Raw genomic sequence first — 12380 nt, forward strand, 5'->3', positions numbered from 1 at the left:
ATCTGACCGTGGTGATGCTTTGGGTTGTTTGACTAAAGGAACTTCCAATCATGGCATTTCAAATTAAAGACTAATATTAGATTTCTAGTTCACCACTTTTTAACAGAACAACCTCCCTGTTGGTGAAGATTAATCACTGTAAGCAGTACATACAGGTGCTGCTGCTTCAACATGGAATCATCGAAGGTAAAGCAAATCACGCTAGGCCTGTTAACTTGCAATATAGTTGTAGGTGCGCAAACAGAACTACGCACTAACAACTGCAGTCAAAGTCATCCTCATAGACTGGAAACCTACCAAACACACATTTTCACACTTGGTGGGATTGGGCCAACTATCATAGAAGCACACAGAGTGCCCAGAACCAACACCCAGGTAACTCTACTGTTTTAAAGAAAATATGGAGCATTTTTGACACGTTTATTCACAACACACAGCCTGGACACTCCGCATCCAAGAACCTCCAAATATAATTACCATATATTTTATTATAAGTGCAAATACATCTTGAGCCATCTCTCTCTCCCTCCCACTCTCTACCAACGAGCTCATCATTTTCCTTTGGTTCAAAATTTACTCTATTTCCAGTATTTTGGTAAATGTTTAAGGACAGCTCTACTGACTGATCACGTAAGTTCAAGATGTCACCCATTTCGTTGCCACGAATCATACCGACTTCAGTTAATACGTTTAAGTTTCAGGTAATGTGGTCTGAAAACATCATTTGCACGCTATATGTGAGTTAACTCATTATTAATATACCAGTTGGCAAAATGTTTTTCGTCTTCGAACATGTGACATATTATTCAACATTGATGCAGCTTATTTCTGTTTTGCTTTCTTTGGTAAAATGTCAAAATAAAATTTCTCAAGTTAAAAAATATACCCACATATGTATGTTTGTGACCACTGACCTTGGAAGAAGCAGAAAACTTTGAAATGCGTATTAAAGTGTTGATTTTTAAAAATGGATAATCCACAACTGCAAGACACACTACATTGAATCTTAACTAGTGGCCGACATGCACACCTCTTCCTGGTGCAGACCATGACTAGTGGCCGACGTCAGGGAGGGGTTTAAAAAAATCCTCTGGTGCAATTTATTTTAAATGTAATATTCCTCGGGAGTCACAGAAAAGTTTCTGTGTCTCCCCCTGTGCCCCCACCCGCCCCTCTGAAGTCAGCGCGGCACGAGACACTAACGTCAGTTTGTTTTCCCCGCCAGAGCAGGAAGTAGCAGGTAAGGCTGCTTTCTGCTCCAGTGGAAAAACGGTCCCAAAAGGGCCTCCCTACGTTTCAGGAAGGCCTTGTTTGAAAGGGGAGACTCTCTTTCAAGGAAAGCCTTCCTGAAAGTGTTTCCTGGCCGTGGATTGCTGTTGCGCTGCGATCCACGGCCTGGAAACACCACTAGAGACCAGTGAATTAGATTTACCTGGGGGGGGGGCGGGGTGTCAGCCCTTTGAAAATTAGCCGACCACCTCAACCCATTTTTTAAGTAAATTAAGTTAGTTTTCCTATTGGGGGGGGGGGGGGGACATTTCAGAAATACAAAGGTTACCTTGATACCTATTTTTCACGCTTTATATTTTACCAAATGAATTCCTACCCAGTTTACAATGAAAACCCATTGCAAGGTGCAGCTCATTTATTGGCTCAGGGTACCTTTGGTTCTGGATGAACCTACAAGGCCTATATATCCCGGCAACCAGAAGGGTCCAGCAGACATAACAGTATATTGCTTTCAAAAATCTATCAAAGTTGGAAAAAGGTACGGAAGAAAACATAGACAGAAATGGCTGTTTTTTTCAACTCAAACCAGTACCTACGGGGGTTAAAGTATATCCAAAGGTGACTCTTTAAAATATTATGAGAATGAAGAAGCACCAATTGGTATAAATCTCTTTATTAGACTGTGAAATAGTCGATACAAATTAAAATGTAAATGTATACAGAGGGCAGAAAATGGAGCAGCAAAAGTTCTACTGTAACTTGATCTGGTTCGGGGGAACGGTGGGGTGCTATAAATTATCTGCCGGGATGCACTCCTTCCTTCTACAATTCGACAGGATACTGAAAGATGACGAATGTCCAATAAGCCACAAGCATCGTGTATTTAAAAAGAGTTGATAAAGGGGAAGTGCTTCATACGCATGATTTCTTCTGGGACAGATTGATTTTATCTCCAAGACTGAGAGCCATTCCCTGCGAGTAAAACAAGATAAGCAACACATTAGAGACCTCAATAATGCCAATCAACGCCACAAAACATTTAGACTGCTGCCATGCACTATTTGAAAGTACGATGGCAAGCAGTGCGCAAGCAAACACATTTAATTTAGGTCGCAGAAAAAGAGAACCGATCCAAACATGTTGAACAAATAAACCATCCTGCCAATAAAAACAAGTATGTTTTATTAAGGCTTTTACATTTGCTGCCCACGTTATAGAGTAATAATAATAATCACACACTTCTCCCATACAGAAGTGGGGTTACTGTCAACAAATGTTATGCATTAGAGATAACGGAAAAGATTTTTGAAGAGCTTTGGACCGGTTTAATTATGTTTATGCTTATTTGTTTTTCACCTGCAATGTGCTACCAGAAATAACGTTTTCTGCCGCTTTTCCCTTTTTTCTGCGATGTGTTCCTTTTATTGCCGGGGTTGTTTTCATCTAACTTAGACTTAGATTCTGTCTGATTACTGTTTTTCTTTGTGTGTATTGCCATGTTTTATTTGGCACCACTGTTCTACGTTATGCATTCTGGTTACGCCAATGATCTTTCATATGTAGTCAAAGTACATCATTTCAAATAAAATTGAATTATAAAATAATAATAATAAATATAAACTTCTGGCCTGTTGTAAGCTTCTAACTAGAGATCCATTTATCATCCATGTGCCCTGAACTAGGATCGTAAGACGCATTTTAATATGTTCAAACTCCTTCTTGATCCAGAAATCTCCAAATTAACTGAAGTGGTAGATTTTATTGCATATATGTTTAGCCTGCCTGTGATATGAAGTGTAGCTAATGAGCTCCCTAGCTCGCCCTCCCTCCCTTCCTCAATTTTTGTGTAACAGCAGGATTATCTTTGGGCAGTAAGGCCAATTTAATACATGCCAAACCTTTTTTAGCCTGAGACTCCCCAAAAGAAGGGAGGATCAGCATGTATTTTCCACGCGAAAGGACGTTCTTTAATACCCTCTCTTTCAAAATAAAACACAATCCGAAAGGAAAAGCCTCTTCGAGAGGGTCCACCTCTCCTTCCAAATGTCCTTACTGAAGTACTGAACCTCTCCACACTTTACTCTCTGATTCAGAGTTCTGGTTGTCCTTTCTCTGGGTTTCCGACTTCAACAGCTTACAAAATTCACACTTATACAACATTTGAGCAAGCTGCAGAAAATGTATCCATTTCTCAAGCGTGTCATTGACAGCTACTTTCAATGAGCACCTTAAAAAAAAAAAAAAAACTTAAGTGTGTCCACCTCATGTTTATTTAAGAAAACATAAAAATAATTGCTGCTGCATTAACAATGTAGAGAAATAACAGTGAACGACAAGTAAAAAAAAGTAAAATTATGTCACAGAAAACGGAGTAGGCAAAAATATAAATAAAACAACATTCAAATGTATGAAAAACACTTAATGTACCGATCACATGACCTGATTCGTGGATATATTTGGGTGAATAATTCAGATATTAATGATCACAGACTATGGCTCTCATTACGAGTTTGGCGGTTGGACAAACCAACCGCCAAATTCACAGGGATGAAACTGCATCAACTCAGCAGTTTCAACCCCAGTCATATTACGATGTTCCCACCGGGCTGATCAGCAAGAACATCGTATTACAACTTTCCTGCCGGTCAGCCAGGTGGGAACAATGCTACCGCATTGGCCTCGGCTCCCTTAAGGGAGCTGATGCCAATACCATAGCACAACAGCACCCTCGGAATGCGCACTGTCTGCAAAGCAGACAGCACACATTCCGAGGGTGCTGGGTAAGAAGGGCCCCTGCACCGCCCTAGACATTCACGGGCAGTGCACAGGCCCCCCTGTGGCGCCCAGCACTTCATTTCCACCAGCCTTTTCATGGCGGTTAAACCGCCATAAAAAGGTTGGTGGAAAGGGGACTCATGCTCAAAATAGCGGCACTCAACTCGGGGCTGCTGTCGCTGACCACGAGTCCAACTGCCGTCAGCCCGTCGGGAACCATGACGGGGACGGCGGTCTACGGGCAATCCGACTGCTAGGGTCGTAATGTAGCAGTCCAACGCGACCACAAGGCTGGCGGTCTCAAGAGCGCCAGCCTCATAATGAGGCCCCAAGTCATTAGTCAGGTTGATACTCTTCTATGCTTAACATACATGAGCAATTTTGTGAGGCATGAAATAGGACGAGAAAGAGGCAGGAAAACACATTAGGTGAAATAATTCATGTGTCATAGTACCATTGTTTATTTTACCCACCGTTTTTCTTAAACTCTTATATCGTTTCTCGTATTCTATTTTATTAATTTCTACAGCCACTTACATGTTACAAAACATTGGTCCTTAATCACCTGTGCAGATCAATACAATACTTCATGTAAAATACAGATATTTTGAAGGCACTACTCAAAGTGTGTTATCCAGCCAAAACAGATGTACATTACCTGACTCTTTGCACGAATTCTTATGTGCCCCGTAACGGGTGCATCTGGTCCGAGATGAATGGGCTTTTCAATGCTAACATTTGCAAGTGCATCCTCTCCAAATATGGAACGAGCATAGAGATTGGCAGCCATAAAACCACAATACCCAGAAAGCGCCTACAAAGAAATCAATGAATTAGCAAGAAACTCCCCATAAAATATTTCTGCAATGTAACCAAAAGTTCAATATTACATACTGCACAACTACACCTATACACAGATTGTTTGAGGCTATTTCCCCCAAAGACAAGTAAGAGTAACTGTTTTTTCTACCCACTTAATCAGACTATCTGTTCTGATTTCAGTCTGCGGGATCTACTTCAGGACAAAGCTGTCTTTGTGATGCTAAACTTGCCACAGGTTACACAGAAATATCAGTCCAAGAAAATGTGTATGGTTCAGCACTCTTTTTACAGTTTCACCTAGGATACTTTTTCCAGATACCGTTGAACAAGGTGCCTAAAACTGGAGCAAATATCTATAAAACTGGTATTTGCATAGCACAAACCTAGGCAACTGAGTTCTATACAGGGTCAAAGACAATCATAAATTCAACAAGCGGCAGGAGAGGAAGCTGGGCTATGAACAATTAATGCAATGTCCTGAATTGTGGTGTTCTTTAAAGAAGTTGTCCTGCACTGTAGTATTCTTCAAAGAAATGAGTCTTGAGCTCTTTCCTGGAGAAGAGTTGGACCAGTCTTCATGGATATGGGGATATTCAAGGTTCTAGGTGCACAGGTCGAAAATGGCTGTTGTCATGTTTTTTTAACTTTTTTAAAACTTCGTCTGCAGTCTGTTGGCATCCTGGTTGCATGTGTGCCGAGAACTTCCCAAGAAGTTGAGCAGGAGTGCTAGTCGTGATGACTTTGTAAATTCTGCAGCTGCTGCTGAAAATGGATGGTGGGGTAAGTTAGGGGAGCCAACAGAATTACATCAAGATTGGGGAGATGTGATCATATGTCTTCAGGCCCTGAATGAGATGTGCTGCAGCATGTAGGTTGGCCTTAAGGAGTGTTTGTGTGGAAGGCCATGGAGCAGGCTGTTACCACTATCAGAATGTAAACATATGAGGGCTTGAACAACAGTTCCGAAGTCACTTACTGGAAGATTTTGTTTGGGATGGAAGAGAATGCTATTACCCGGCATTCTGTTTTTTTGGCAATGCATTCTTTGAGTGTGAGGGTGGTGTCCGGGGTGAATCTGAGAGGCATTTGGTGAAAGTTGAGGTTCAAAGCCTTCAAGGTTGATGTAATTGATCCAGGTTAGTACTGTTTCTTGGCAAATAACAGGCATTCTGTCTTGGACGGGTTGAGCTGCAGGCAGGCGCAGGGCATCCAAATCTGGATGATGAGCAGACTGTCTAAGACCCTGGATGTCTGATACTGAGGAGACTTTCAAGAAGAGTTGTCTATCATCTGCATATAGGTGAATCTTGATTCTGTTATTCGTGTGTACTGCATCAAGTGGCTCCATGAAGAGGTTGAAGTGAACAGTATGGAACATTGGGGGATTGCGTTGCTGGTGAATCCATTACGAGACTCCAGGGTATATATGAAGGTGGGATGGTCGACTGTGTCAAAGGCAGCTGAGAGGTCCAGCAATATTAGGAGAAAGGAGTCGTCTTCACCTGTAGTCAGGAGATAAAATACAACCTGCCAGCAAGCACAACGTCACTCAAAAGCGAGTGGGTTCGGACATGCGTATTGCTTGAAGGAAATTAGTTACTTACCTGTAACTTTCGTTCTCCAGTATTGGAATCTTTCATAGATTCATATGCTTGAATCATTGCCCGTCATTGAGATGGGAGCCCCCGGTACATTCAACTAAGTAATGTTGACATAGATATAACCAAAGGGCCCTAGGCCTCTTAATGTAACAGTCTATCAGAGACATTTTAAGAAAAAAGGACCAAACTTGAGCATCCACCAATCAGAAGACACCTCCCTCTAGAACCCTCCGGAGAGAAGCTCCAGTACCTCAGATTTTCAGAGCACAAGCACGTATAACATGACAAAAGAGAGGCGAAGGTGAGCTTCTACTGGGAGATGGGTGGGTCTCATGTGAATCTATGAAAGATTCCAATACTGGAGAACTAAAGTTACAGGTAAGTAACTAATTTCCTTACTCCAGTATTGAAACTTTCATAGATTCACATGCTTGAATCAGAGTAGCGAGCAGTATCTATGCACACTGAAACACTCTAGGCATCAATTCAAGATACAGACAGAAAACATGTCAATATACATAAAAATTTCTAATCAAATTCTGTCTGTCCCCCCCCCCCCTTTTTTTTTTTAAATCACCATAAACATTGGATCTGAATCCAAAACTATTAGTCTTAAACAATGTGCATACCTGACGTCAGGATGGTGGGATGTAAGAGGTGGCTCACCTTTACTGGAAGAGGTTCCTAAGGACTGCTTGACTCACAGCTACCTCTCCTTGAGATAGTGCTTCTAAGCAGTAATGTCTTGTAAACGTATGGCAGCTTTTTCATGTCGCTGCTCTACAAATGTTTTGCAGCGGTATGGCAGCAAACAGCACTGCTGAGGAAGAAACTGCCCACGTAGAATGTGCAAGGACAGATGAATGCAGTGGCTTGCCCGCTGCCTGATGGCAGGATTGAATTGTTGAAGAGATACATCTAGCTATGGTCTGTTTGGAGAGCGGTTGACCTCGCCTGGGTGCACTGTAAGCCACAAACAGGTGATTGGACTTGCGCAAAGATTTAGTCCTGTCCAGATAGAATTTAACACATTTTTTAATGTCTAAAGAAGGCAAAGCTTTCTCCGCAGGAGTTGACGGATTTGGATTATTATTATTTTTTTAACTAAGGACTCATTCAGATGAAAATCCGAAGGGACCTTTGGGATAAAATGCTGGTTAGTGCACAAGGTTAGTCTGTTCTGTTTGATCTGTAAAAACTGCTCTTGTATGGAAATAGCCTGTATCTCACTGGCTCGTCTAGCTGATGTGAGGGCCACAAGTAAGGCAACTTTCCAAGAGAGGAATTTCAGAGATGCTCGATGAATCGGCTCAAACAGGTGCTTCATTAGTTGCGCAACAACAATATTCAGATTCCACAAGGGAGAAGGCGGTCTGAATGGAGGAAAGACTCTGAAAAGTCCTTTCAGGAATCGTTTCATCAATCTAGAGGAATATAACAAAGATGAAGAGTCTGAACGCCTGTACGATGCAATCGCTGTCAGGTGCACCTTTATAGAGGAATGTGCAAGTCCTGATTGCGCTAAATGCAGTAAATAAGGCAATATTTGCTCCGGCGACGAGAAAAGTGGATCAATTTGCTGTTGGTGACACCACAAACAAAACCTTTCACACTTACAAGAGTAAGCCTTATTGGTGCTAGCTGCTTTGGCCTTGGACAGAATGTCTCTGCACTCCTGTGGAATAATTAAATGTGCAAATTCCCTGTGCTCAGGAGCCATGCTGATAATCGCATCGACTGAGGATCCGGATGCAATATCTGCACTCTGTTCATTGTCAGCAAGTGCGGAGATGGTTTTGAGGCTGGATGCGAGGCTTCACTGACAGAAGAAGCAGCTCTGCAAACCAATGTTGGCGAGGCCAGTATGGAGCTATTAATATTTGAGTGCATGGTTCTCTCTTCATCTTTGTCAGAACTCTCAGGATCAATGGTATTGGAGGAAAAGCGTATGCAAAGATTCCTGACCATGCTAAGGAAAACGCATTCCCCCATGATCCCTTTTGGTGATGCCAGCTAGCGAAGTATTGGCATTTGGCGTTCAACCCACAGCGAACAGGTCGAATCTGGGCGTTCCCCACTAGGAAAAAATGTGGTCAACTGTAGACTGGTCTAGTTCCCATTTGTGACAGGTCAATTTTTGCCTGCTGAGCGAGTCCGCTATCTTGTTCTGTATACCTGGAAGGTACACCGCTGTGAGCCTGATGCCTTGCTGCAACGCCCAGTTCCATATTCTTTGATCTTTCCTGGAGAGGGTAAGAGATCTTGTGCTTCCCTGTTTGTTGAGGTAATGCATCGTAGTGGTCTGGCAATCTTTGGGGGAAAAGCCTGTAAAGCCAGATAAACTGCTTTGAGCTCCAGCAGATTGATGTGCATTGTCCTCAAATCTAGTGGCCACTTGCCACTTACTCTTAGGTCTTGCCAAACAGCTCCCCAACCTTCCAGGGAGGCATCCGTGGTGATAGTCCATGGTGCTGGACAATGGAGAAACAATAGGCCGACAGACAGATGATGTTTCTGAGACCACCATACTAGAGCTTAGATTACTGCTGGGGTTATGTTTATCTGATCTTCGAAGCTTCCTGAAATCTGGAGCCATTGTAGATTTAGCTGCTCTTGCAGGGGCCGCATCTTGAGCCTGCAGAGAGGAACTAGAGGTATGCATGATGACATCATGCCCAGTAAATATTTGAAGAGGTAAACTGAAATGTAGTCCCTTCTCTGAATCGACTTTGCTAGAGCTAACAATCTTTTGTTGTCTCTCCACAGTGGGACATGCCATGGTGGACTGAGTGTCCAGTTTTGCTCCTAAAAAGGTGATTTTGCGTGATGGTAGAAGTTTGGACTTCTCCCAGTTGAGGGTCAGGCCTAAGTTGTTGAGTAAGGAAACGCACTTACTTATTGACCTGCGTGCTCCTGCGTAGCTGTTTGCCTTTATCAGCCAATCGTCTAGATATGGGAATACCTGATGTCTTCTCCTCCTGAGAAAGGCTGCAATCGGCGCTAGGCACTTTGTAAATACCCTGGGAGCTGACTTTAGGCCAAAAGGGAGGACACGAAATTGAAAATGGCTTCCGGCTACCATGAATCTCAGGTATTGTCTGTGGGTTGGGTGAATGGGGATGCGGAAATATGCATCCTTTAGGTCTAGGGTAGACATAAAATCTCACTGGTTCAATCGCAGAAGGACATCCTGTAAGCTTATCATACAGAAGGACTGTTTTTCAAATAGGCGTTTAATTCTCTGAGGTCGAGGATCGGTCTCCAGGCCTTCCACTTTTTGCGAATGAGAAAGAACCTGGAATAAAAACCTCTTCCTAGCTCTGATGGAGGTACTCTCTCTATTGCTCCTTTGAGGAGCATTTTGTTGATCTCCCTTTTGAGTTGTTCTAGATACTTCGATGAAGTTCTGTGAGGAGGATTGGGTGAGGCATTTGGACAAACTCGAAAGTGTGGCCTTGTTTCACTTATTGTAAGACCCACTTGTCTGATGTTATAACTTGCCATTGTTTGAAAAACAAGGATATCATTCCACCTAGAACCAGAGGAGGAGGGTCGGATGCAGCCGGAGCCTTGGGTGTATCAGGTTCTGCGAGCTGAGTCTTTAGCAGGTTGATTTGAGCGTCCCCTAGAGCCAGATCTGCTGTAAGCCATCTGTGGCGGTTGCCTTTGTGTGTAGTATTGACGGAACTGCTGAGAAGAGGAAGGATACGTCGAGTATCTGTATTGCTGGTAGCCTCCACTATATGAAGGCATTCCATGTCCTCTCGTGGCTCGAAAGGAAGGTTTCCGATACTGGAGAGTTTTGCCGTATCACTGTAGGATCTAATAGATTGCAGAGCCTCATCAACATGTTTTCCAAACAATGCCTGGCTATCGAAAGGAAGATCTAAAACTTTATTCTGGACCTCAAGGAGGAAGGATGTAGCTTTTAACCAGCCTTGCCTCCGAAGGACAGCCGCACCTGCAAGCTGACGAAACGCAGTCGTGGCTATATCCATAGAACAGTCTATCAGTTCCGCTGACGCACGCTCTCCCTCATGTAACGTCTTCTTCACCTCCGACTTAACATCCTCCGGCAACTGGCCAATATGCGGGTGATGTCTGCCCATAGTTGTCTGTCATATCTGGCTAACACTGCCAGGGAGTTAGCTGCTCTTATAAGGAGGCTAGCCATTAACGGGAACCTCTTTCCAATATTGTCCAACCGTCTACCCGCTTTGTCCAGAGGTGCGGAAATTGGAGCAGAGGGATTGTTGCACCTCCTCTGTGCCGTCTGAGCAACTACTGAGTCTGGATGAGGGTGACCAGTTAGACATGCTGGGGCATCCTCCGGTGCTTTGTACTTTTAGTCTAGTCGGGGAAGCACCACCATGGCAGGTGTGTGCATGACTTTCAACCCCTCTTCCCATAGGAAATTGACTAATGGTATGGAACGTATACAGATTTCTGGAACGGCTCCTTAAAATCATATAAGAAGCAATCTGTTTGCTTGGACGGCATTGGCAGAGCAAACAGTTTAGCCACTCTCTCCAGGAGATTGTGAAACCCCACGATGTAATTTGGAGGGGAATCCACCGTCGGTTGAGAAGGAGGAGCAGGAATAACATAATCGTCCCACTCCGACTGAGTGTCAAGGAGCTCCCCTTCTTCTTGACCATCTTCCGAAACATCAGTGTCCTGCAGTATAGTCATATCTGGCGTGGCCACATTCGCTAGTGGCAAAGAGGTTGGCCTCTGACGAGGAGTGGTAACCCTTGAAACGGGGGATGAAGGAGGTTGTTGTTGCCTCTGTTCCTGAGGTGGAAAACGCTTACTGTAATCAGCCGGCATTGCTCTGAGATCAGATAGCAAAGAACTTGGTATGTATGCCTCCTTCTGGTATGGATGATCTCCTACATAGTACTGCGGGTCATAGGTCTTGCCATACCCATCATCGTCCTCTTGATATCTGACATTTAACTGTGAGGGGCTATGTACTGTTCCAAATGGTCACTCTTCGTCTGATTCTTCATCCCTCTCCAGCAGGTGTACTGGCATGAGAGGGGTTACCTTACTAAGTGAAGTATGCTTTGGGGTAAGTTTCTCCTGGCTTTTGTGCTGTTTTCCCCTCGTTGACGGTGTCGTTGACAGCGCAGGTATAGCCTTCATCAATGGTGGAGTCGTCGACGACGAATGCATAGATAGCTTAATCGTCGACAGCCTTACAGAAGAATCTACCGTCGACGAGGTTGTCGACTATGACGGCAACGCGGACACCATTGTCACTGCTGTCAAAGATGATGATGTGTAGATCCTCGTTGATGATGACGTTGTTGACACTGTCCTCGTCGACGGTGGGATACTCGTTGTCGACGATGTCGTCAGAACTGCTGTCGGTGCTGAAAAAGGGAAGTCGCTGACGGTGAAAAGGCACTCACCGACATTGTCGTAGACAATTAAACCGTCGTCAACGTTACAGTCTTTGTTCCAGGAGCAGAAGATAGAGGTACAAAAGATTACTTTTTGTGTCTTTCAGAGTTGCTGGCATGACCTCTTTCCCCTTTTTTTGAGAATCTGTGAGGTGAAGTAGACGGGCTGTGGCCCTTGTAAGACCCCGAGGTGGTCTTTTTATGTTCTTTTCTTGATTGCTCTGAAGAAGATCTTGAAAGTGATCTATCCCTTTTTGATGACTTTTTAGAGGATGTTGAGGAGTCATCACTATCTGACTGAGAGACTGGATTATCTCTGGACTTAAGATTTTGCAGCCATAACAACAATCTGCCTTCTCTATCTTTCAGAGTCTTGGAAGAACAGGTATGATAAACCTTACAGTGGTCAGCTGAGTGGTCTGGATAGAGGCAGTATGTGCAGTCCTGATGAGGGTCTTCAGAGTATAGTCTCTTTTTGCCACAGGTCTTGCATGCTCTGAATAATCCCTTCTTTTCCTTGTCAGACATGCTGTAGGCCTTACCC

General features: G+C 43.7%; 1 protein-coding gene across 3 annotated transcripts in view; it reads right to left on the reverse strand.

Annotated features, from left to right (window-relative positions):
- Positions 1-1887: 1887 nt before the first annotated feature.
- The window catches only part of COPB1 (COPI coat complex subunit beta 1), a 213012-nt gene continuing 202519 nt past the window's right edge, over positions 1888-12380 (reverse strand). For all 3 annotated transcript variants that reach the window (XM_069223690.1, XM_069223691.1, XM_069223692.1), the window contains exons 21-22: positions 4664-4819; positions 1888-2202 (exon numbers count right to left, since the gene is read on the reverse strand). In XM_069223690.1, the coding sequence (XP_069079791.1) occupies positions 2143-2202; positions 4664-4819 (216 nt within the window). In that variant the 3' untranslated portion in view covers positions 1888-2142. The remainder of the gene's footprint in view (positions 2203-4663; positions 4820-12380) is intronic.

This window comes from Pleurodeles waltl, chromosome 3_1, assembly GCF_031143425.1.
Source record: "Pleurodeles waltl isolate 20211129_DDA chromosome 3_1, aPleWal1.hap1.20221129, whole genome shotgun sequence".
Classification (NCBI taxonomy): domain Eukaryota; kingdom Metazoa; phylum Chordata; class Amphibia; order Caudata; family Salamandridae; genus Pleurodeles; species Pleurodeles waltl.